Source organism: Eptesicus fuscus, chromosome 23, assembly GCF_027574615.1.
Source record: "Eptesicus fuscus isolate TK198812 chromosome 23, DD_ASM_mEF_20220401, whole genome shotgun sequence".
Classification (NCBI taxonomy): domain Eukaryota; kingdom Metazoa; phylum Chordata; class Mammalia; order Chiroptera; family Vespertilionidae; genus Eptesicus; species Eptesicus fuscus.
In genome coordinates, this window is record NC_072495.1 from 11,920,284 (window position 1) to 11,947,285 (window position 27,002).

The following is a 27,002-nucleotide window of genomic DNA, read 5'->3' on the forward strand; positions in this document are numbered from 1 at the left end:
GGATGCCAGTGCTTAGCACCATGCTAGCACTATTTTTTAAAAATAAATTTTTATTGATTTCAGAGAGGGAGATGGAGAGATAGAAACATCAATGATGAGAATCACTGATCGGCTGCCTCCTGCATGCCCCACACCAGGGATCAAGCCCACAACCTGGGCATGTGCCCTGACCGGCAATTGAACCTTGACCTTCTGGTTCATAGGTCAATACTCAACCACTGAGCCTCGCCAGCCGGGCCATGACAGCACTATTCACATGGTTCAAGCCATGATTTAAAAAGGGTTTCTTGTGCACTGGAAACTACATGAGCGACACTGAAAATATGCAGCCACTTGTTGATTGAATGAAAGTAGTTAATTACCAAAGTGTATCTGCTTCAAATCTATACTATTTTTAACAACATTTAAAACAACAACAACAAACACACACACACACCTTTCCGCTTCTTTATTTTATTTTCTTTACAGGGACTGTCTCTTGGTGAACTGTTGTTACTTGGAGCTGTCAAATCAATTCCCAGCAAACTATAAAGCTTTTTCCTGTCTGGAGCAGGGAAGTGTTTTTCAATGAGTGACTGCAACACTCCTCTGTTTGTAGGAGAGAGAAAGTGACAATGAGCTGTTCAGTGTTTTTTTGTTTGTTTGTTTGTTTATTTATAGATAATTAATAAGCTTTGTTCAATCGTACAAAATACTGATAATCCAGGTCAAATGAATTTAAATATTCTAGGCCAAAGCTGTCCAATTGCAATATAATGCAAGCAGAGCCAAATACGTAATTTTTACTTTCCAGTAGCTACATTAAAAAGTAAAAGAAAACGTAAAATTTTAACAATATATATTTTACTTAGCTCATTATATCACTTCAACATGTAATCAATTAACTATTTTATGTTATTTTATCTGAAATCTTTGAAACTTGGTGTGTATTTTATACTTACAGTGCAACTTAATTTGGACTAGCCAAGTCACCTCAATATCCACACATGTCTAGTGACTATCAATTTAGAAAGGGCAGTACTAGGCACCCAAGCACAGAAAAACACAGATTAGCAAGGGCATGTTTTGCTTTTAAAAGTCGTTTTTATTTATATCTTTTTTAAAAGGAGCCATTTGAATGTATCCCCTAAAGGCGTGGTTGGCAAACTGCGGCTCTCGAGCCACATGAGGCTCTTTGGCCCCTTGAGTGTGGCTCTTCCACAAAATACCACGGCATGGGCGAGTCTATTTTGAAGAAGTGGTATTAGAAGAAGTTTAACCCTTTGCACTCACTTGCTTTTTTCTCAATTCCTTTATTCTAATGCTAACCGTGTGGAGTCACACTCGACATCCGAGTGCAAAAGATTAAGTTTAAAAAATATGGCTCTCAAAAGAAATTTCAATCGTTGTACTGTTGATATTTGGCTCTGCTGACTAATGAGTTTGCAGACCACTGGCCTAGAGCAAGAGATAGTATGGTGGCAAAAGTCATTTTGCTAATTTTACTACCACAGTAGGAACTGGCAGGATAGGCAAACAAACTGAAATACAATGCCAAAACATTTTTCTAAAACTCTTTCAATCTCATGACTATTTGCAATTATTAGAGCTATCTAAATTGGGACAAACTATACTTGTTGCTTATATACTTATTGAAATTGCAATTTCAAATACACAAATGTGAAAGTAAAACAGAAACTAGACCCAGCTGTCACATTTCCAAGAGGTGCAAAACAAACAAAAATCAAGCCCTTTTGTTAATCATCCAAACACTTGGAATAATACTGTCAAAATGCTTAATATTTCCGCATTTCTGTTGTTTTCCAATTGATATAGTGTATGGATCCACATAGAATTGCAAAAACTAAGATCAGAAAAACTTTAAAAGATGATATAGGTGAATCAAAAATTTTACCTCCAGGAAATGCCAACATTGAAGTTAATCTAAGCCAGTGATTTTCAACCAGTGTGCCGAAAGAATTTTTAAAACATCCAATACCAATTTTTAAAATGTAGGGGCACTGACCTCTTTTCTCTTAGATTGTCAAATAAAAAAATGACAACAGCCAACACAACAATAGACATCCAGTATGAATCTATCAAAATTATACTTTTTTTTGTCAGATTGGCAAAAAATATATATATTTTTGGTGTTCCACAGAATTTTCATTAGTTTATGTGTGCCATGAGATGAAAAAGGTTGACAATCACTGATCTAAGTAAAAACTAAAAACTAAAAACATTACTTGGCTGTTGAAACAAAATCATTCAGCTCTCCCCCGCCCTCTTCCAAGGCTTCTAATGTTCTGGCTTCTCCTGTAGACTGCAGGCCAATTACAACACACTGGAGAAAAAGAAAATACAGTGATTATAAATAAAAACATGCAGCACATGGTTTTAAGACATTTTACATACTTAGTAAAATATTTCAAACAAGAATGAGCATTATTGTACACGTGCTCCTTTATTTAGTCTACATGTATTTGAGAGATGCTACGTGTATAAGAACTTAGCTAGGAAATAGCATACAGCAGTGGACATGCTGGAAGCCCCACCCCAGTTCTTTGTGCTTTAGGTAGAGATATATTCATCAAAAAGAAAAAAACCTTACTAAATATATATCCACATGTTATCAGCAGTTATATCAACAGATGGCCAAATTATAGTCATGCTTATTTCTTTACATTTTTTGAATTATCTAAATTCTTTATAACCACAGGTTGCTATTGTTATTTTAAAACCTGTATTTTTTAGTCTTAGCTGTATTAATACTTTTACTACTATCCTTTAAAAGGAGCAGGTTTTACAGAAAACCTCAATACTCAAAAGGTTTAAAAAAAAAGTGAAACACATAACCAAAGAAGAAATCTCTTAATATGTTTTCCAACTTACTTTTCCATTCTTGATTTCCTCTCGAGCCAGCTGCACAACTCTCTTGACTTTGGATGCTATGCACAAGTATTTAAAAAACCTCTGGTGAGCAGACCAGAACTGACCCCACATGGACTTCTTCATGCGTTGCTCAGCATCAATAAGATCCGCAGCTTGCTGAAACCGCTCTCTTGCAATGACCCACTGAAGATGCACAACCAACATTTTAAGTATTTCAACTTTGAGTGCAAATTATTTTAAAATAACTGGTTCAATCAAATAATGTTACAGGCAAGACAATTTAACATTAATTTAATGAAGCATATTCAGTAATTTTGGGATCTCTAAAAAGGATTTTTAGGATGCTTACATAAAGCTGTCCCAAAATTCTTATGAACTGATAAAGGTATTTTAGGAAATAGTTACATTGTGATTTTTAAAACCATGCAACTTAAATAAATGGCTATTTTTAATAAATTAGGAAAGAGAAGGCTTGGAATATTAGGAAAATAAGGATATGGTGATGTGTGTTTTTTCTGGGAGAAATATACTCTCATGGGCTCACCCACATTACATTGAAACAAAACTGACTAACAGAAACATTAGCAGGTGCATTAAAAATACTAGGAAATAAGGGGGAAAATCTCACCAGCTTGACTGCTTTGTTGTACATTTTTACATAGCTCTGAGAAAGAAGAACTTCCTCAATTTTGAAGGTCACTCCAGTAAAGCTCAGCTGTCGAGCAATGTACATTCCTCTAAGCTTCATATCCATAGCAACTATTTCCATGGCACCAACACCTCTGAATAAAATTAAAACACACAGTAACTATCATTAAATATAGTAGGGCTTTAACATATGGGAGAGAGGTTTTAGCAATACACATCTTCTAGACTGCTTCTGAGAGCAAATAGTGTACGCTGTCAGTTGCATTACCTCCGTTCCACTGCCTGAATAAAATCACTGAATTCTCTAAATGGAGTTCCTTCACCCCATATTCCAAGACGGTTCATATAGGCCATGTTTCGTGGTTCAGAAGCACCTGAAAAAGACCAAAATAAAACATATTACAGCTGAAAAAGACGACAGCTATCTTTTAAATAAACAGCTACTCACCAGTGGCACTAGCATAAACAACTCTGGCTTTTGGCAATTTGTTCTGAAGCTCTAGAACTGCTAAGCCTGTCTTGGTTGGCTTTGAAGAACCAACAGGACATAAGTTTTTTGCTTTATGACACTCATCAAACACTATCTGTAAGGAATGAATTAAGGAATGTATCACATTAGTAGCATGTGTCTTCAATCTCCCAGGAAGTTTAACTTTTATTTCCCGGTAGCATTTGGAAACACCCAGGATTTCTAGGGTGGTGGCCCTGGCGTAAATTCAAGATTATTAGGAGAAAGGATGTTGTTGATAACAAGCTCCTGGGTAATAACTTTTTAAAATAACATCTACGTGCCTATCATCCAGCTATGTCCAATCTTAACATTTTGCCCTGTTCAGATTTTCTTTTTCTTTAAAATATATTTTATTGATTTTTTCAGAGAGGAAGGGAGAGGGATAGAGAGCTAGAAACATCGATGAGAGAGAAACATCGACCAGCTGCCTCCTGCACACCCCCTACTGGGGATGTGCCCGCAACCAATGTACATGCCCTTGACCGGAATCGAACCCGGGACCCTTCAGTCCGCAGACCGAGGCTCTATCCACTGAGCCAAACCGGTTTTGGCTGTTTTCTTTTTCATTGTTACAAACATCAATGAAGCCCTCTATGTGCCTCTCCTTGACTTCAACACCTCCCTCCTGCCTCAGAAGCACCCACTGAATTTGGTCTTCAACTTAACCGGATACTTTATTAATTAGAATGAAGGAAAAGATCCATGCAGCAAGTAAGTCCACCACACAGATAATTCTGTCAAACTCTGTCCACAGAAGCACTACTAGTGACCCACTTAGTCGGCATGTGGAATACTGATGTCCCCATTTAGGACAGTGAGGGTGAGCTGTGACCAAATCAGTCAGGAAGGCACGGAGGCACCAATGTCACCTGTCTTCTCAGGTACTTTACCATGTGGACATTCCATGTGGGTCCCCAAAGGGAAAGAGTACTCAGCATTTCCCAAACCTCCAATCACTTTCCTAACTAGGGACTGCGATGCTGGCCTTCTTCACAAAGCAGAGCCAACTTTCTGACCCGCTGGACTCTGAGTAATCATTAAAGCTGATGTCCCAGAATTTGTTTATTTAATCTCAGGATTCCTGTTTTCCAAATGTTCCTCCTTACACTAACTTTTGTGCCATTAAAAAATATGAAAACACTTGTTGCAAAGGATACCACGCCATCAAAGTCATCGCCACACCAATGCAGAAGCTGTTTTAGCCTTGTTTTGTATTTACCGCCGGACTGACTCTCTCCAATAAGGGAAGAATAGGTGGCAAAAATCACACCCTTTTTCACACTCCCATTATGTTTGGAAGAAATTTTTCCATACTTAAACTAAAAAAGAAAGAGAAGAATTTAATAAATACACTTTTCTCTCTGAAACATGAATCCCATCCGCATGTTTGATAGGAATCTGGTGGTCCACAGTGGGCTTCAGGGGAGTTAAGGACTTCCTAAGAGCACACAAAATTTCTTACACATATGAATATACATACACACACACACACATATATGTATACACAGCTTTATGCTACAAGGGTATAGTTTTCAAAGTCTAAAAAAGTCTATCACACAAAAAAGATTACAAATCAAACTCCCCTACAAAGGTCACAATATTCATTCTACAAATATTTATTGTGCACTTACTACTATATAGAAATCACTGTAATTAAGTAATGAGGAATATACAAGAATTGCGATTAATAGTTAATGCGCCCTTCTTCAATTACACTGTCTCAGAAATAAAAAAAACATTTTAGGTGCCAGTTACATGTTTTTGTTTTGAACAGTTAGTAGTCATTCAAGCCCTAGCACTTTACCTGCCAATCCAGTCAGGAAGGCCCACCCTGAAAAGCACCGGGAGTACAACACTGAGCCCACCTGGGCCTCGTGTGGCAGGTAGATTCATGTTTACTTATTGTCAAAGGGCTACAGGGAGAGGCGTGCAGGAACTGGGTCTGTCTACTCCACCCTGTAACTAACTGAGCAATTGGTGCAGAGCTGGAGGACAATGAAGATTTACTAAAACCTAAGATTCTAATCACATTGGACTGTGCTATAGACGCTGAGACACATTTTCTTCCACTTGACAGAACTGTCTTAATATGAGCACAGGTCTGGTACACAGTCCAGATGCACAAGGGTCTAAACCAGTCTCCAACCGCAGTAATCGCCTAAATGGTGTGATGGGCACACCATCTGTCCAGCTTTATTACACTGTACCCTTTCAGAAGTTAATTCAGCACTCACTAGGTTTCCTGTGAAATAACTCACTGAATCCTTACAACAACCCTCTGAAAAAGAAACTTATTATTCCCGTAACACATGAGTCAATATTTAGTGAATGACCAACTGAATAGAAAACTTTCATACCTTATTTAATGAATGGACCAAAATGTTTTTTGCTCCAATATCCCTCAAATCTCTTTCAGCATCATATTTCAAATCATTAGAAACACTGAACCTGCCACAAAAATAAATAGTAAGTAAATAAATACACACAAATTCCATCATTCTGCCAGTTTTCAGAAATAAAGCCAGACCGTAACCCTTCAAAAACTATATACCTACTCATTAAATCCCCTGCCCACATGCGGAAGTAACTATCCACGCAGGAAAGCTTCCAGAGCACTTACCACAATGCTCGTTTTCTACTCAACAAATAATTTTCATAGATGATTCCTGCTATTGTCCTTCCTTTCCCTACACCAGCACCATCACCTATTAAGAAGCCAGCACGATCTCCATTAGGTAGGAATGTTTCATGTTGCTGGGAGAAAAAAAAAAGCAGGTAATTACTACTTTTGATATTTTGGTGATCTGTCTTTCATACAGTTTGTTAGGGTTATAATAACATGACCTATGTTTATATAAATGGCATACAGCTTGGCTTGGCATGGATATTTCCTTTTATTTACTACACAATCTTGCTACCCTCGCATGTACCAGGTTAACTAAAATTAAAAATGTAACACAAATTCTTCCATGCCCCCTTCAACACCTGCACAACTTTCAGCCACTGGGGGGAAAAGCTGCAACAAATAGCCATGTATGTTCTTATCCAGTGGTTCTATGGGATAGACTCCCAGCAATGGAATCGCTAGGTCAAAGGATATATGCATTTTCAGTTTTAATACATATTCCCACTGAATTCCAAAAAGGAATAGCATTTGTCATTTTCACTAGCAATGCACTCCACACACCCATGCTACCCATTTAATTTCCTAACACATAAAATTATAAAATTATTATATTCACAAGTTTTTCATGCAAGGAAAACTTACCTCTGGACTGAAACAACTATATTATATAGACTAAGACTAAAGAATAAATACTGTATAAAACATTACTGCTTACCTGGGCTGCATATGTAATTGCCTCAAGCTGTAATGCTGACAACCAGCCATTGTCAATGGTTTCTTCAGAAATGGATGCTTTGTACCAAACATCGGGAGGAGTAACACTGGATAAAGAACTAGTTTCCACCACAGCATCAGGATGACGTAGCCCAATTTTTACTAAATGAAAATTTAAAAATATTTCATTTTAATCATGCTAGGTAATAATACTTCCATTTATATTACAAGATATTGCAGTATTTTACCTATGACAGAAACTGTAAGTAAATAAGTAACTATAGAGTCACTGACTGATGGGAAAGTACTATTTAAGTTTGATTAAAATGACCAATTTATCAACTATCTGTTTTAAATAGTGACTTGGTGATTAAAAAGACTTAGAAAAATAAACTTAGTACACACCAGGTTCTCCCCAGTAGTAACAGAACATAATCCTAGATTCAGGGGTTTAAGTGAATGAATCATTCACTTCCATCAGTGGAAAAGGTTTGCAATATAATTTTAACTTGAAAATTTCAAAAGAAATCCTGGCTATAAAATTAAACAATAACTAGTTCCCCAAAATGTATAAAGCGAGTACAATTTCAAATAGGGGTTGGGCCATAGCTGGTTTGGTTCAGTGGATCGAGTGTCAGCCTGTGGACTGAAGGGTCCCGGGTTTGATTCTGGTCGGGGGGCACATGCCCGGGGTGCTGGCTGGATCCACAGTGGGGGGCGTGCAGGAGGCAGCCGATCAGTGATTCTCTCTCATCGAGGTTTATGTCTCCCCCTCTCCCTTCCTCTCTGAAATCAATAAAAATATATTAAAAAAAAACACAACAATATAAACACAAGCTTTTATTCTTTTGTTTGTTTGTTTGTTTGTTTTTTAAGTATCTTTATTGATTTCAGAGAGGAAGGGAGAGGGAGAGAGAGAAACATCAATGTGTCCTGATAGGGAATCGAACCGTGAACTCCTGGTTCATAGGTCAACAGTCAACCACTGATCCACACTGGCTGGGCAAAGCTTTTATTCTTGATTTTAAAAGACTTCAAGATACCTTAATCAATAAAGAAATTAAAAAAAAAAAAAGACTTCAACCTAAAACAAAGTTCTAACTTTGTATAGAAGAAAAAAACAACACAGTATATATGTATATATTTTCTAACATATTCTAGTTTAAAACATTACAAAGCTGGTGCTTGTCAAATCCTTAGGTGCCCACACTGACAAACCCTAATGAATAATAACGTGTGTGGGAAAGTTTTTTAAGTTCAAGAGGAACCTGGAAGTCTTTCATTATTTTGGCAAATCCCAAAGACATACATTTTATTGGCATATACTCTGCGTAGGTTTCTGCATGACCCATTTCTTCTTCATCTTCTTCCTCCGGTTCATCTTCCTCTTTTACAACAGGAACCTTCTGTAACACAAAGAGAGCATAATCAATTCTAATTCGAGAGACTAGAGGCCTGGCCAACACATAAAAACTCTCCTGCAGGAACACCCACCATCTTTAGTCCTGGAAACATTCTCTGACATCGGGATTCCTCATGGCTTCCCTGCTTCTCCAATGAGCACAGATCATCCATGGCTTGCTCTCACCTCTGACACAAAAAGGGGGCACCACAGGGCTCCACCTGCCTTTTATTTGTGTAGCCTTGGGCAAATTAAAATTCTAAGTCGGCCCACCTCCACTTTATCTCAACTATAATAAGAATGTATACTCTGCTAAATGACCAGGCTCCTTCTGTCTCCCTCTACCTTAGCTCCCCTACTTAAATTTAGAGGATAAGATGGTAATACTAAAGGGTCACAAAATCCAGGGACTACACAGGTAATATTTCTAAGCCAATGGGATATACCAGTAAAATGGCAACTGCCACCAAGCTTAGAATATAGGAGACACACGGGAGACACACGGGAGGCACGGAGACTGTGGGACCTGGGCAATGCCTGCCCAACACACAAAGTAAATGTCCACTAGTCTACTCCAGGCACATTTTACTGGGTGAGGAATGTGGGCCTGGGGTTCTCAGGTACTCCTATTTTTTTAAGAGGACCTAGAAATCAGGATTTTTATGTGTTAGCAAAAATTCAATAATTTTCAAAAACTTGGGGAGGCCAAATAAAAGACATGTATCCACTGGTTTTGGTCCACAGGCTACCAGTGTGCAATCTGTTGGATGTTCCCAAACTGCAACACAATATAAACTTTGGCATATTATAGGCAAACATGGGTTGACTGTGAACCTGAGCACTAACTACATACAACATTTCTTGGAGAAAAATGCACTGTTAACTTTCCAGAAATCCGCTTAGGTAAGCTGTTGATGCACAAACATCAAGTCCTGGGACTGCCAGCACCTGTCCTCCAGGTCCCCACACACAGCCTCAGGCACAGCTGCGCTGCCGTCTAATTCCTACTCCATTCCCAAGTCCCATCAATCCTCTCACACTGTTATGTGTAGTTGTCTTGTACCGTTTTCCTTTTCCCTGTTCCCCTCATCCTTTCTAATGCCAAGTTTAGAATTATTTAACCAACCTCCTCCAAGCTCTCTCTTCCCTACCCGAACTCATCCTGATCATTAGCAGGTCCCTCCACTTCCAGGCTGCTGCACCAAGACCAAGGTCCTTCAAATTCAAGTCAGGACCCTCCACAAAGCCCAAATCAATCACTCCATATTCTGCAAGCCATGTGCCTTGGTTTAGTGTCAGCTAAGCACTTGGCTGCCACCACCTTTAATTTCGCTCCCTTCCAAAAATGCCCTCTTGAGGTCTCTCCATACCCAACACCCAAGCTCCGTTAAACCTCCTCTATAAAATGAAGTCTTCGCATGCCCAGAGATCTCACCTTCCTCCACACTCATAACCCTTGTTGTGAACATCATAACGTACCTTTTGCTGTACCTTGTTAGTTAACATGTTTGTCACATTGCATGTTTATTCAAGGGGGAGCCATGCAATGCAGTACACTTCTGGTAGAAACCTACCACACACACTCAGTATTATACGTAGTGCAGTTTTTACATAAATGTACAGAATTGATGGACTCTGTGCACTGGAAGCATACAGCATTTCCAAAATGTAAGAAAAATATTATCACATTAATTACTCATACCTAGACCATTATATGATCTGACAGCTCATAAACAGCTATACATTCATATTCAATCCTAAATGAACAGTTACCAAATACTTTCCCCTGGGTTTTTTTCCCCCGATTAGATGTGATTCACAATAAAAAGATGTTGTCCTGCCTGGTGTTGTTCAGGGGTTAGAGTGTTGGCCCACGCACCAACGGATCAAGGGTTCGATTCTGGTCAAGGGCACCTCTATCTGGGTTGCAGGTTCAATCCCTAGCCCCAGCTGGGGTGCATGCGGGAGGCAACCAATCAATGTATCACTCTCACATTGATGTTTCTCTCTCTCTTTCATTCTTTCCCTTCCCCTCTCCCTCCCACCCTTCTACTCCCTCAAAAACTCAATGGAGAAAATACCCTCTGGTGAGGAGTAACAAAACAAAAGACAAGATGCCAATACTTCATATATCATTACATCCACCTTATCAACTATGCAAGTTTTAACCACCTTGTTCAGTATATATGTTTTTTCCAGTGACGTTTAATGCTGTTTCATTAGTTTATGTAGCTGAGTAGCCCACCTTTACCCCAAAAAAGTTTCCTGAGGATTGTTCTAGAGCACTTTTAGGCAAGTGTCTTTCTCATGACACAAAAATACAGATACAGCTTTGAAACTCACCATGGTCGGGGAAAAACTCCTCATCTTCATGTCATTTATCCATATTCTTGCTACTTCTTTATTAGAAGACTCTTTCTTTACTGTGCCGTTGCTTACATCAGCTGAAGGGGAGAGTCAATTTACATTTTAGAACAAAGTCTCAATTCCTTTTCCTACAGTTTTTAAAAAATTCAGTAAAGTTTACCACTTCATAAACCCAAATACACCAATCTGCTTGTCAAACTAACTTAAAGTTTGTATAAGGATGAAAACATTCAAAGCTGTGTCCCATTTTGGAAGAATTAACCTTAGAAAACAATTTAAAAGGAAATGTGCACAAAAAACTTGAAAGCTATTTATCAAAAAGAAAGCTTTAACCAGAACTATTTGATAGTTCATTTCAATACACATGCTAAGGGCCAGCATTTCTTAAAGATACTTCACTTGGGGACCTGGTTGGGGAACTCGGAGGTTACAAAGTCATCCTGATATGCCAAGGTTGTGGATTAGGTCCCCGGTCAAAGCACATACAAGCAGCAATGAATGAATGCACAAATAAGTGGAACAACAAACTGACATCTTTCTCTGCCCTCCCCCTCCCCCGCCCCTTTACTCTCTAAAATCAATTTTCAAAAAAGATACTTCACTTGGTTCATTAAAAACCAACAAAGAAACAACAAAACCTAGTATTATCACCAAGATAGAATCAATCTCACTGGATCTGAAGGTACCTACTAACTTTCAAGGCAAAAGAATTATTTCCGGAAAGGAAAAACAACAACTGGGGACTATCTTCCTCCTTTCCTCAGAATAAAGAAAACAAGGAATTTAGGATGAACCTTTTCTTCTCTTATACCAATGCGTTGCATACTTTTTAGATACAGCAACAAGCCCTCAATCTGAGTGTCAAAGTATAACTGCTTGGTCAGGGAGTCCAGAGCCCCTGTAACTAGTCTACATCTCTAAGTATTCGGGAAGCATCCTGGAACCTGGGATTCTTGAGATCATAGTGTGAAAATCACACCAAGGGCAATGATCAGCGCCTTGTCCGTTCTACCAAAAGATGGGGGGTATTTAGGAGCCTGTCACAAGGAGTCCAAAACAACTAGGATTAAAGTGCTGACAAAATAATACTGAACAAAGATAATAAAGTTACTTTGGGTCCCAATTTGTGTCACAGAACTGTAGGAGAGCCAGTGAACAGTTCTCAAAGTGGCAGGACTGGAGCTCAAGTGAGAGATGAGAACCCCTAAGGGCTAAGGGCTCCAAAGAGGGCAACAGCCAGAGATAAGAAATACAAGAAGAACATGCAACACCTTGCTCTGTGCAGTTTCATACTTTTAATGTTCTTCCCTTTCAGTATAAACATGACTCTCTCCTGCAACACAAACATGTGCTTATCTTCAGCATTCACTTACTGTTTCTTTTTCAGCCCTGGCCTGGTCTGACAAGAGTTGCTCAGGCTTCCACACTAGGACGGCCTTGATTTGCAGTCTGTTGTCTTGTAAAATTTCTATATTGGATGTGGGAGTGTTACTGTACCGCTCCACTCAGAGGTTACATTTCTCCTGTTTTCTGTTCTCTCTAAACTTTTTCCTCACATAGCATATACCCTCTTTTAAATTATGAAAGCACATACTGACTTGAAGGGTGGAGTGGAATACTCAGAGAGGCACGCACATAAAAGCAGCAATCTCTCTTCATTAAACCCAAAAACTTTAATGAAAAGCAGCTTCTAACTGCTGATCACTCCAAGTTTCCCAGGAGCCATTCAGATGTTGCCCTGCACCTCAACTAGGTGCCATGGTCCTGCTCTCCACAGCAGAAAATAGAAATCAGTCCTAAGACAGTGAAAATAATTTCTCAATGGGTATCTAGCTGCCAGATTACAGTTAGTTCAAGAGAGTGACGATGAGAGTAAGACTATAGTGATAAAGGCACAATAGTATAGACCCAAACATAAAGATTAGATTATCTTGTATCTTTAATTGCATTTGTCCCTGAAGACACAGCTAGTTCTACATCATCTTACAAACACTTTGCCCCTTCCTTTGGAATGTCTCTAGTTCTCTACTTTATAAACACAAGCACATTACAACTTCTAAGCAGTCAATTCTACCTCAAAATTATACATTAGTCTACATCAGGTATTAAAACTTATCTCCTGCCAGGCTGGTGTGACTCAGTGGTTGAGCATTGACCTATGAACCGCGAGGTCATGGTTCCATTCCCAATCAAGGCTAATACTATATTATATAGTGGTCAGCTCAGGATATAACTGAAATTAGAGTTTGCATCTCCATCAGTCAACATAGTTTGTTTATATATAAGACAGGGACTCAAATACTATTTAGTTCAATGGAGAAGACAAGGAAAAAAATATCCCTCTTAAGAATTCACATTTTTCCATGTCTAAAGATATACTACTAAAACTTGATATAACCAAAATTAAAAAGAGATTAATTCTATTTTACCTTTAAAAATAACCATACTATACTAAATACGAAGCTTCAAATTATAACCTCTTCCTGCCCTACACAACATTTTCAGTTTCTTTCCATCACACTTATCCCTGACATATTATGTAACTTACATGCTATGAAACGCCACTAGAATGCAAGCTCCATGTGGGAAGTGATTTCAACAGTTTTCATCTCAGCCATAGCCTCAAAAACCCCAGAACAGTGCTTTACATAGAGGCACTCAAATATCTGTCCAATGAGTGAGCAACAACAAAAAAAGCCACTCCAGAGCAGGAAAACTAACTATAAAATCTACATTCTTTATGCATAAATGAATTCCTAAAAAGGTGTGATCAAAATATTATTGGGCTGTTTCCCTTTAAATCTAAACCTATCAAAGTATTATGGATTTGCTAGTGGTAATGATTGTACAATCCTGTGAATATATTAAAACCCACTGAATTGTATAGTTTAAACGGGAAGATTTTATGGTATGTAAATTATATCTCAATAAAGCTGTTATAAAAAATTATTATAGGGCCCTAGCCGGCTTGGCTCAGTGGATAGAGCGTCAGCCTGTGGACTGAAGGGTCCCAGGTTCGATTCCGGCCAAGGGCACATGCCTGGGTTGCGGTCTCAATCCCCAGTAGGGGGCATGCAGGAAGCAACCTATCAATGATTCTCTCTCATCATTGATGTGTCTATCTCTCTTCCTCTCTGAAATCAATAAATATATATATTTTTTAAATTATTATAGGTGTTGACTCTTCAAAGAAAACATAGTGAATTATTTTATAATGAGAATATATGTACTTTAAAGGAGAATTTACTAAAAACACAACTGTCCATAAGTAATGAAGCCAATGACAGGCAAAATCATAAAACTGTAAAGGTCAGAGTTCAAGTATCAGACTATCAGTTTAAAGCTTGTTCACCTCAAACATGGTCGAAGGACCACCAGCAACAGCACCTCCAAAAAGCTTAGAAATGCAGAATCTTGGGCCCCACCAGACCAGAGCTACAGAATCTGATTCTGTTTTTGAAGAAGATCCCCAGTGATTCACAAGCATATTAAGTTTGAGAAGCACTGATTTAAAGGATTGAGAAAAATATTAACCGGTTATTCACCATATATAAAACTAAGGTCTCATGATGTCAATGAAACTACTTGGCAATTTCAAAGTTTAATGCTAAATCTTCTAAATTTTTGCTTCACTTGAATTGTGTAAATACTATAAGTATACAGTCATAAAGTTATTACCTCTTTTATGTCCAATTCTTTTAAGACCCAAGAAACCCTTAAAAACACACTGATATATCGTATCAAAGGCAGACAACTGACACCACTGAAAGCAGACTTACTAGCTGCTGTTGCAACTGGCTGAGCGATATTAGCTGGTGGCTTCAGTTTCATGAGTTCATTCAGACTATTATTTTTCAGAAGGTCCTTCAGTTGAACCTGGTCTTTTGAAGGTGCAGAGGTCATGGCATTTCGTACTGCTGGTACTGAGACCGAAGGGCGTGTGTTTGCAGAGGTCTGGATAAACTTTGTTAAAGTGATGGTTTGCCTATTCGTTGTTACGGGTGGTGTTTTAGTCATTACAATTGTAGATCCCAAGGTCGGAAGTTGATTTATTTGATTCAGCACAAAGGTTGTTGTAGATGGAGGCTGCTGCTAGAAAAGAAAACCATACACATCACACCACTGAAAAATGCTGTCTCCTCTAATGTAGCCACTATCATAAGCGCAGTAGTCCATTTAAAACCTAAAATTGACTGTTATTCTTACCTAACCACTGGCATTTCATTTTTAATTAAATGATTATAATAAACTATCAACTAGAACACACCATTTTGAGGAAAAGAAGGTACAGTAGTGTAACATTTTATATAACTGTTGGGGAGAGCAAACGTAAAATGGGACTCTCCTAAGCAAGCTGTGATGTACAGTAACCTTGTAACACAAGGAACAGAAAAGAAGAGTATATAATCTCAGCACTGCCCCAGCTAGGTACATCTCTTCACCTCTGGAGGCCCAAGCTCTCTGAGGACCATTTTCGGTTTCTAAGATTCCAGGACTCCTGTCCAATGTTTGCTATCACACAGATTCTACTAATGTTTAGGACAAGATAAAACCACCAAGCAGAGCTCTAAATTCCCAAGTCACACAAATGGTCAGACAGGTACATTACAAATAATCGGTTATCGTGTCACCAATTTAAAAAAAGGTCAAGATTTGAGATAACAATATGTCTGTGACTACAAGCAACTAAAGTATAACTGAGATACTTTTATAAATGTAAGTTATATTTCTACTTCCTTTTCACCTCAAACTATGTTATTTCTCCATGACCCCTGAACAACAATCTTCCAGATACTACTTATCACTTTTAAATAAAACTCAACAAGTTTATCACATTACCAAATTTTAAAGTTTGTCCAATAATTTTATACCATTAGGCTTAAGTTAATAACTGCTATGTTTAAAGCACAATTATAATCACATAAAAATTACATACCAATAGACAATAACTTAAGTGAAAATGGATAACAGTGGGATAATGCAGTTTATCTTTTACTTCATAAATTTTATATCATTTGCAATAAATAAAATAAATTTGTTCTGTCCAAATCATCTTTTGACCAATATAAATAAATAAGAATGAAACAAATGTTTTACAAAATAGGTGAGAGCAGAATATTGGGAAAGAAGTAGCAAAAATCAGAACTAGTGAGATAAAACTGTTTTGTATGAAAGGTTATTTCCTTACTATATCCTAAACCCGTGGTCGGCAAACTGCGGCTCGCGAGCCACATGCAGCTCTTTGGCCCCTTGAGTGTGGCTCTTCCACAAAATACCACAGCCTGGGCAAGTCTATTTTGAAGAAGTGGCGTTAGAAGAATTTTTAAGTTTAAAAAATTTGGCTCTCAAAAGAAATTTCAATCGTTGTCCTGTTGATATTTGGCTCTGTTGACTAATGAGTTTGCCAACCACTGTCCTAAACTATTTCCGTAGTAATGCCAAATCTAAATAATTCTTACCCTAACATTTAACAGTGCTGGAGTAGGTACCGTCTCTGGTTCTTGTTTAACAGGAACTGCTGCTTCAGTCTCCAAACCTAGTTCTAATGTACTAAGTGGCACTGACTGGAGAGAAAACAACATCGAGAAAAAGAATGACGCAGTGAATTCCGTTTCAAGAACAAGAGATGTATGTATTTTATTAAAACAAAAAATATTAAGCTTTACATTCAAATGGAATGTAAAATCACTAGTGCCAAAAAAGCAACAATCTCTGCAAGCATACCAGCTTCACAAAATTTCACTAACACCAGAATCTCACTTTTGCTTTCAGAAAATGTGTATAGTAAAACCTCAGAAAAATGCCCTATAAAGTACATAGAGACAACTAGTAAGGAAATTAACCATTCTCCCAGGAAAATAAACAATTCATCTCTTACTTTTATATACACAACGAAGCAAAAAATGTTTTGATTTTCATTGCAAATGTTTTCCACCTCATGAATGAAGACTAATACTCAACATAAAAATAACCTTCACATACATGTTTAAGTTAAGCCTTAATATTACCTACTTTTATAAGTAGAAATTAAAATTAAGGGAAAAAAATCTACTTTTTAGAGGCTTGGAAGACTCTTACCTGGTGAACTGAAGGGGTAGGTGTTGGAGTTGCAAGCCCCGCATCTCCACCATCAATATCAAAGAGGTCATTTGGACTAATTCCACTCTCACTCAAAGCAGCAAGCAGTAAATCTTGTCCTGGCTCCACCATCTTTAGAACAAAGTATTAAATATTAACATAAAAAAAGTAAAATGATAATTAACTCTCTTCTAAATATAAACCAGAATTTCATTTTCTACGAGATCCATTCATTCAATGTTTATGAAGAACTGGCTGCATGTCAGGCAAAAAGGAGGAATAGTCTCTGATCCCCAAAAATTCAAATCTATAATAATAATAGCGCAATATGCTAATCAGACTGGATGTCCTTCCTGAGGAAGCCAGGGCTGCAAGGGAAACCCAGGTCCCGGGTGCCTGCTGGTGGCAGGAGGGAAGCCCAGGTCCCGGGTGCCAGAGGGAAGCCGATGTCGGTGCTGGGGGAAGGAAGGCATACTTTTGCATGAATTTCGTGCATCAGGCCTCTAGTTAAGATATAAAGGACAGCAAAGTATGTCAATCACAGCAAGAATACGTCCACAAAATGCTGTGGGGAAAAACAAAGGAAATGCTGAACTTTGCTGAGGGAGAGGTTACGAAGATGACATAGGAGCTGAGAGTCAAGGAAAATCGCCAGGTGGACAAGGATCTCCTGGACAGTGTATTCAAACCCATGGACGCGTGAAAGACATTGGCACTTCTTAAGACCAGAAGCAGGGAGACACCTTAGGAAACTGCTACAGCAGCAGGAGAGCTGATGTGCGCAACAGCAGGAAATAAAGAAACGGGTATGGTATTCCAACATATTTAGGAAAAAGAATCCCTAAGACCAGGTTTAAATAAAAGCTCAAAATGGAAGGGAGAATATGAAGAAGTAAAAAAAACACAAGTTGATGGATAATTAGAGTTAAGCCAAGAAAGAGTAACCAAAAGTTGAGCTCAGGAGACCTGAAAGATGAGTTATATGGATCTTAAAGGGGGAATGCCTATTTAGGAGCAAGCAAGTACATTTTAGATTGGGGTTTCCCAATTGTACTCTTAGGAGTGAGATCAAAGTATTCTACCACCACATGCAACAAAAGCTTAACAGAACTTTCTCAATTTTAACTTTTCTCATTAATTTATCTGAAAGAACTAATTTATATGTACAAACATACTTATGGGAAATCTGTACTTGTTTTTCTCAGAAAGCTAATTTCATGTTATATAAACATACTAATTTTCAACTAGTCCATTTGTTCTCAAACTGTGCAACAGAATTAAACATCAATGTTTCGTTATGTCCTACAAAAAGGTGTTAGCCAAGAATGCAATAAACATGACGTCCAACATATACTAGTAAGAACTACTATTTTAGATGAAAGCAATATATTTAACAGATCGATCTTCTCCTAGGTAGATCTATGCCACACAACCATGTTATCACTTAGAAGCTCTAATGAACCCATGAATGAATATAAGGTAGAAAACTACAGACATCCAGAACTGAAACTAAGGGCAGACTCAGTTTAAAGGATGGGAGGAAGGACAGAGACTTCCCAAAACTTTTCAGAAAAAGGAAAAGAAGCCTACAAAAGAAAACAATTTGAGCAGGAAGGAGGAGGGAAGGGAAGGGAACTGACAGTGACTAAGTACCTTTTACAAGCCTGACAGTGTTAGGCTCTCCATATACATCATAAGCCCACAACCCTAAGCAAGATGAACTGAGGCTCAGAAAGCTTACTAGTAAATTCCCTGGTCAAGATCACCCATTCACATCTATATCTTCAAAGCCCATACTCTTTTCAATGAGTAGATCAAAAAGTCAATGTTGGTAACCCTGAAAGTTTCAACACTTAAAATTGGAAGGGGATGGATTATTAGACAGCAAGATGCACTGTACAAGTATGTACTTTAAATGCTTTAAAAACATTTTCAATCCATAAATTACCTCATCCTAGGACCTGTGGGGCCCACTTACTATGGCTAATCTTGACCTAAATTAGTAGAACTTGAGACTATCAAAATGCCATATTTTAAAAGTAATTACTGGAAATAGTTTATGTACATTAGAAACAAAAGCATACTGGGTTAAGGCAGTGACTCCTAAACTACAGACCACAGAACCCTTGGAGGTCCCAGGGCCCTTTAACCCCATCAGTTTTGCACCAAGCCTGATCTACTTATACTCAAAAGTACAGAAACGTCATTAATTCAAGAAACAAAACAAAATCACCGAAAAGTGTCACTGAATGAGAGCTTTTTGAAATATACTTTCTGAACAATGAGCATTAAAAGCACAAAAATATGCCCAGCTGGTGTTGCTCAGTGGTTGAGTGTCAACCTATGAACCAGGAGGCCACAGGTGGATTCCTGGTCAGGGCACATGTCCGGGTTTCAGCTACATCCCCAGTAGGGGTGTACAGGAGACAGCGACCAATGATTCTCTCATCATTGATGTTTCTCTCTCTCTCCCTTCCTCTCTGAAATCAATAAAAAAAACCCTATTTTTTAAAAGTACAAAAATATCATGGAAGGGAAGAATTTGGGGGAGAAACTTGATATTCAGACAAGAAATGATGGCAGCAGTTCAGTGACTTACTCAAAATTCATTCATAGGAATCACAATTTGAGACCTCTGATTTGAGTAGTTACCTAGTATTGACAATGCCTATAAAAGATATTTTTCCTTAGGAGCTATTAATAAAAGGCATTTGAGAGAAAAAAAAAAAAAAGAAAAGAAAAAAAGACAAAAACAAAAAAAAACAAAAAATAAAAATAAAAAATAAAAGGCATTTTAATTTTATATACATTTCACACACAAACAAATCTAGGGTTACTCTCTCTTAGCCAATTGAATACAAATTCTCTACTTGTACTTTTTTGCAGTGAGGAGGAGGAAAAGGGATAGAGAGGGAACATCTGTGCCATTCTCTAACTCCATTAGGCAAACCCCTTAATATTTAATCATATTCCTATTCTGAAATTATTACAGACTCATGGAATTTCAGTGCTCAGCTGAGAGAGCCCTTAAAAGGCTATATTGTCCAATCTTCTCCCCCTCGCTTTATAATACTAGTACGTAGGATTTATTACTGAGAGGGAAAACATTTTCACTTTGAACCATCTAAATACAATATAAATGCAAATAGTGTTAGGTGTAAGAGAACTATGTTACATTGTATCTACTAAGGATCACATAGACCTCGGATGACATGCAACATGTAGCAATCTAACAAACCCAAAAGTTAATAACAGCAGTGATTCTCTCTCAGACAATGGACAATAAAATGGCTCCATTTTTATCATAAATACATTTGAAAATAATCACCTAGTTCAAAATAGTACACTATAAAAGCGACAATGATAAACAAGAAACAAGGACACAGTAGTAGAGAGAAACTAAGAGCCATCCTTGGCAGGAAGGGAATCCTGAGGAAACAATAGCCAATCGGAAGAATGAAAGGATACAGTTCCCACAGAGAATACCAACACTGAAACCTATCAAGGAGGACAAGGTTTCTCTTGTTGAGACCTAAAACAGATCTTTATAGCTTATAGCTCATGACAGATACGAGGGATGTGTCTGCAGTGGCAGCCGCACACAACAGAGGTTGAAAAGACCATGGAGTCAAGCAGAATATCTGGGTTCAAATACTGGCTACATCACCCATTTAGTAAGTATAATATGGTCAAGTAATATACTATGACTCAGTTTCCTCATCTTCAAATAGAAATAAAATAGAACTTGCCTAATAGGAATTGCTGTACTACTTAAAACAAAAATTAGCTACTATCATTTTGATAAACATTAGTATCATGTCCAAAATATCTTTTTTTTCCTATATCACTGATGAAACACTTAATTTCCCAGAATACAAATTATTTGTTGGAAACCTATCCAATAATTAATTTCCAAATTAGTTCTATAAAATACGAGTTCCCTTTTTACCAAAAGTGTCATGTATCCAGTTAATCAGAGTCTCGGACACTGATAGATATCTTCAAGTGTGCACAGAAAATATCACTTAGCAAGTTATCTTTGCCAGAACTAATAACAAAAAGGTTTATTTCTCATTTAATAGTGCTAAGCATATCTGATTTTTGACTCAGCTTCAATTTTGCTTTCATGCAGCCCAGATGTGTGACTGACATACAGTTTAAGAATTTGGCCCTGTCCAGTGTTTTCAGTGGTTAGAGCATAAGCCCACGAACTGACGAGTCTCAGGTTCAATTCCTGGTCAAAGGCACATACCTGGGTTGCAGGTTCCATCTGCAGCCCCAGTCGGGGCACCTACGGGAGGCAACCAACTTATGTGTCTATCTCCCTTCCCTTCCTCTCTCTGAAAATCAATGGGAAAAGTATCCTTGGGTGAGTACTAAAAATATTTTTTTAAGGATAATAAGCCACTTAGAATTTAGCAGATATAGTCCATCAACAAATATTCATTTTTTAAATATATTTTTATTGATTTCTGAGATGAAGGGAGAGGGAGAGACAGAAACATCAACGATGAGAATCATTGATCAGCTGCCTCCTGCACACTCCCTACTGAGGACCGTGCCCACCATCCGGACATGTGCCCTGACTGGGAATCGAACAGAGGACCCTTCAGTCCACAGGCAGATGCTCTATCCACTGAGCCAAACTAGCTAATACAAGAAGTATTTATTAAGTGTCTACTAAGTGGTTCATTAAGAATACAAGGAGAGACCCGGCTGGTTTGGCTCAGTGGATACAGCGTCGGCCTGCAGACTCAAGGGTCCCGGGTTTGGTTCTGGTCAAGGGCATGTACCTTGGTTACAGGCACATACCCAGTATGGGGGGTGCAGGAGGCAGCTATTCAATGTTTCTCTCTCATCAATGTTTCCAGCTCTCTATCCCTCTCCCTTCCTTCCTGTAAAAAATCAACGATATATTAAAAAAAAAAAAAAAATACAAGGAGAGCCCTAGGTGGTTTGGCTCAATAGATAGAGCGTGGGCCTGTGGACTGAAGGGTCCCAGGTTCGATTCCGGTCAAGGGCACACACCTGAGTGGCGGGCTCAGTTCCCAGTAACGGATGTGCAGGAGGCAGCTGATCAATGATTCTCTCATTAATGATGTTTCTATTTCTCCCCTCTTTCTTCCTCTCCGAAATAAATAAAAATATATTTTTAAAAAAGAACCCAAGGAGAAAAATGGTCAGAATAAAGAGAGTTTTCTTTACCTAAAAAGGTATTACTTGTATTTTTTTAATCACCTAATTCTCAAGGGAGCAACTGCTCAAAGAGCCCTCCTCCCCGTTCTCATTGCAAAACCTAGAGGAAGAAAGGATTCACAAAGGAATCTGTAGATTATAAACAAAGTTTCAAGCCCTGGCTGGGTAGTTCAGTTGGTTAGAGCTCATCCAGACACGCCAAGGTTTTGGGTTTGATCCCTGGTCAGGGCACATATAAGAAACAACCAATGAATGTATAAATAAAGGGAACAACAAATTGATGTTTCTCTCTCCATTCCTCCCCCTGGAAAAAGAAAAGAAAAGTTTCAAAAATCTTCACAAGAGAAAAAAAAAAAAGCTTCACAAAAGAAACCTAAGAATCAGGTGAGGCCTAGCCTGTGCTCAGTGGTTAGAGCATCCACTCCCGGGTTAGGTTCTGGTCAAGGACGTGTACCTTGGTTGCAGGCTTGATCCTCAGCCCTGGTGGAAGTGCGTTCAGGAGGCAACTAATTGATGTTTCTCTCTCTCTCTTCTCTCCCCCCCCCCCTCCATTCTCTCTTTTTTTAAAAATTCAATGGGAAAATATCCTGTGAGGATTTTTTTTTTTTTTTAAGGGGGGATCAAATGCAGAAAAGAAACAACTTTCTTGATCACCACCATCAAATTCACATGGCTAGCTTTATTTTTAGCATATGGTTGGATTTTCTTTCTCTCTTAACCTTCAAAATAGTCCCTGAGTAAATGCTACCCATTATCCCCTTGTCACAGATGAGAAACTGAGGCCTAGAGAGGAAGTGCAGGAAGATAACAACAAAACCAGAGTGGAGCAGAATTACAAACCCAGGAGGTCTCACACCACATACCTCCAAGATTCTGTACTCTTAACCTTATTCCAGTATTTTTCAAACTGCTGGCCACAACACAGTGGGTTGTACAATCAATTCAGTGCACCATAACCAGTATTTTTTTTTTATAAGTGTATTTCTTTTTTTAATTATATTTTATTGATTTTTTTACAGAGAGGAAGGGAGAGGGATAGAGAGCTAGAAACATCGATGAGAGAGAAACATCGACCAGCTGCCTCCTGCACACGCCCCACCGGGGATGTGCCCGCAACCAATGTACATGCCCTTGACCGGAATCGAACCTGGGACCTTTCAGTCCGCAGACCGACGCTCTATCCACTGAGCCAAACCGGTTTCCGCATAACCAGTATTTTTAAACATCTCAGCGCAGAACAGAAAATTAGAAAACATTACTTCATAAGACGAGTTTTTCAGTCCTATGTGTCTATATGCACTAGGTCACAATGTAAAATGTATTGCTTACTCTGGTATGCAGTAAAAAGGTTGCAGGGGGGTGTGTTTCAGCACTATCCCAAGGTGGTCCTTAATATTTAGTAAATTCAACCACAAAGTGGATCTGTCAATTAGCACTGAAAAACAAAGACCATTCCAAAAACCTTAGGATGACACCATTTTGGTTATTAATTTGGTTATTAATTTGCTTTTTAATGTGAAAGCAATTCCTCCCAGAAATTACTTTAGGCAGACAAGGCATGGGAACCCACAGAGCCTCATGAAAAGTCAGATTACTCGGATCTGAGTGTTCATGTCCTTCACAGGTGGCAGCTCTGAAATCAAAGCTCAATTTAGAGACTAAGAAATGCCAAAATGTAGCTGTAGCTAGTCTTTGAGGTGAATCATTTTAAAAAGCATGTAAAGCTCTGGCTGGGCAGCTCAGTTGGTTAGAGCGTTGATCAGATACGCCACAGTTGTGGGTTCAATCCCCAGTCAGGGCACATACAAGGGCAACCAATGAATGCATAAATAAGTGAAACAAGTCGGTATTTCTCTCAAATCAAAATTTTTTAAAACGTAAAAAAAAAGCATATAAAGAATCTCCATACTGCCTATTTCTTTTTCTAATTTTAATTTATTGATTGAATGTAGAGAGAGAGATAGGAAGAGGGAGAGATGGGGGGGAAAGAGAGAGGGGAAGAGGAATGGGGGGGGGGGTGGAGGAAGGAGAGAGAGAGAAACATCGATTTGTTGTTCCACTTACTTAGGCATTCATTGTTTGATCCTTGTATGTGCCCTGACTGGGGATCAAACCTGAAACTGGCATTACCGGGGACAATGCACTAACTGACTGAGCTATCCGGCCAGGGCCCATACTACCTATTTTTAATTAGTAATTTCAGCAAAGCCCTTAAAACATGTAAAATTGCCCGATATAGCAGCATTCAATGAATGAATGAACAGCAAGCCCTTTTTAATGCTTACCCAGCAACTAATGTAAAATTTATTTAAAATTCTGAAGAGAATCATGTGGCATAAAGTTAGATTGGGAGATAAAAAGAAGCGGGGTGGAGGGGGGGATTGTCACGGCTCTGGTCAGGTAAAGCCTCTTTAAACATGAAAATAAAATGTTCCCTTGCTTGCAAAATAAATATGCCACTCAAGGCACTAGTAGCAAATCCTGCATTTTACCCTAAAAACTCTGGACAAACTATGTTTTGTGCAATAAGGTTGACCACACACACACACACACACAACCCGTCCCCCAGCCTGAAAACCAGTTCTGACTGCCCTAAGCAACTGGGGGAAATGGAATCCGTCAGCGCTGGTAACTGGTTCGAGTGTGTCTGCAAGCGCGTTCAGTCTGTCGGCGCTGGTGCAACCTGGGGCTTTGACAGCGTCTGCGACCCTCCCGGCCGGCCCGTGAGAAGCCCCATTCCGTCTCTAATGCTGGTTGTCTACAGAATATGAAACATTTAACTGAACATAAACAGGCTAATAATCCACTTTCAAAGGTCAAAGGGGACCCAGGTTTTAACCTTCCCTCGTCAACACGTGTTCAGCACAAACTTCCGGGTGCAGTTACAATTGGCTGCGCAATTCAATGGACAAAAAACGTAGCTTCATTCGACTCTCGCTTTTCTCGTCCCGTCCTTTTCCCACGTTTCTCTACTGACGACCACCCCACCCCCCAAAAAAACACACAAAAGCCTCCCACAGTACACGGAGCACGCCCGGAGGGGAAAAAAAAGAGCTTCTCTGTGCGAGGATCAAGTTAGTGGTCCGCAAACATTAACCAAACAGAGGCACAAAGCCGGGGTGGAAAGGGGAGGAGCTGGGTGCCTGGGTCAGGAAAGAAACAATCACTAGCGCAGGAACATCCCAATCTCCTCGGCGGTTCAACAGACCCCAAACCACTTCTGGGAAACCACCGCGTACACTGGTTTGGGGAACTTTAGGTGCTAGTTACGCCAAACTCTCTCAAAGTATAAGCAAATTCCTCAACCGCCCTTCCCCTCCACAGACAGATGCTCCGGGAGACGGGCGAGATCGCTGCGAGAGAGATTAACCTCCAGACCGGGCGAGGCGTGGAGGTGGTCCCCACGTGTCCCGGACCTTCCCCACCGCCCCGACAGCGTGGAAATTAGGCACTGCAAGTGCGGGGTCCGGTTTAGGGGCGACCCAGTAGCCTCCCGCACTCGCCCTAAAATACCGGGAGCAACCCTTGGGCGGGAGGACTTTTGAAGGATCGCGGAGCTCACTTTCCTACGGGTCCGGGACCTCGCAGCCCCGGTGTACAGCGGGGGCAGCAAGGGAGGCGACCCCAGCGGAGCCAGCGCCGGCGTCCGCACACCCTGCTTCCCCGCCCAAAGGGGTGCCTCTGGCCCGGGACAGCGAGGCCCCCGGGCCCGACAGCCCCACGCGCGGCGACCGCAGGGCCCGGCGCTGACGGGCGGAGGAAGAGAGCGCGGCGGGGCCGCCGCCGGGACCGTGCCCCCGAGGGCCCCGGGGCGAACAGCTCAGGGGGCGGCGAGGGAGGCCCCGAACCGGGGTGAGGTGGCGGCGCCCCCCCCCCCCGGCCCGGCCCCACACGGCCCCCTGAGGAGGGTGGGAGTGGGAGGCTGTCCGGCAGAGCGAGTGTGGAAGCTGGAGAGGGTTCAGGGGAGGACTTACTTTCCTTGCGGGATGCGACGCCGGTACACCTTCTCCCGGGCGGCGAGAGTTTGGAGAACCACAGGCGACAGGAGCGGAGGCGGCGGTGGCGGCGGCAGCAGCGGCGTCCGGCTCTGCCTACCTCCCCGCCGCCATCTTGACGCCCCTCCCCCCTATCCCCCCGCCCCGCCGGGAGGGGCGGAGGCGGGGCGACGGAGAAGGCGCAGCGCGCGCAGCGCGCCCCACGTGACTTCCTCCCTCCCCCACCGCGCTCCCCGACGCCCCTCTCCGCCCCGCCTCCCTCCTAGGTGAAGGAAGATGTCTTGCCCCCCCCATCTTGACCGCCCCCGGCCTTCGCCGCCAAGCACGGGCTCCGCCGGCTCCCGCCGACCCGGTACCAGTGGTTGGATCCAAGGGAATTCCGGAACCCAAACGGTCCATTACCGCGGCTCCGGGGTGGGCGAAGGGTGAGGGGGCCGGGTTTCCGAGTAGGGGGAGGGGGAAGCCGAAGGCCGCTTCGGAGAGTCACGTGTCTACTGCTTCCGCCGGCGCTCGAGAGACCTCGCGAGAATTCCGTTTCCCCTCCCTTTCTATCCCGCTGGCTGCCGGGAAGAAGGTCTGAGCTCTGTGTGCCAG

General features: G+C 40.4%; 1 protein-coding gene across 2 annotated transcripts in view; it reads right to left on the reverse strand.

The window, feature by feature from the left end:
• Nucleotides 1-26,517, reverse strand: part of SBNO1 (strawberry notch homolog 1) — a 50,224-nt gene extending 23,707 nt beyond the window's left edge. Inside the window, exons 1-15 of one of the 2 annotated variants that reach the window (XM_054712591.1) lie at nucleotides 26,388-26,517; nucleotides 17,218-17,349; nucleotides 14,919-15,228; nucleotides 11,116-11,216; nucleotides 8,680-8,776; nucleotides 7,372-7,532; nucleotides 6,651-6,784; nucleotides 6,388-6,478; nucleotides 5,188-5,349; nucleotides 3,968-4,103; nucleotides 3,788-3,893; nucleotides 3,500-3,653; nucleotides 2,872-3,054; nucleotides 2,226-2,323; nucleotides 437-588 (exon numbers count right to left, since the gene is read on the reverse strand). In XM_054712591.1, the coding sequence (XP_054568566.1) occupies nucleotides 437-588; nucleotides 2,226-2,323; nucleotides 2,872-3,054; nucleotides 3,500-3,653; nucleotides 3,788-3,893; nucleotides 3,968-4,103; nucleotides 5,188-5,349; nucleotides 6,388-6,478; nucleotides 6,651-6,784; nucleotides 7,372-7,532; nucleotides 8,680-8,776; nucleotides 11,116-11,216; nucleotides 14,919-15,228; nucleotides 17,218-17,349 (2,017 nt within the window). In that variant the 5' untranslated portion in view covers nucleotides 26,388-26,517. Of the gene's footprint in view, nucleotides 1-436; nucleotides 589-2,225; nucleotides 2,324-2,871; nucleotides 3,055-3,499; nucleotides 3,654-3,787; nucleotides 3,894-3,967; nucleotides 4,104-5,187; nucleotides 5,350-6,387; nucleotides 6,479-6,650; nucleotides 6,785-7,371; nucleotides 7,533-8,679; nucleotides 8,777-11,115; nucleotides 11,217-14,918; nucleotides 15,232-17,217; nucleotides 17,350-26,387 lie in introns of both variants that reach the window. The other variant, XM_028147102.2, reaches the window with a different exon arrangement.
• Nucleotides 26,518-27,002: the final 485 nt, after the last annotated feature.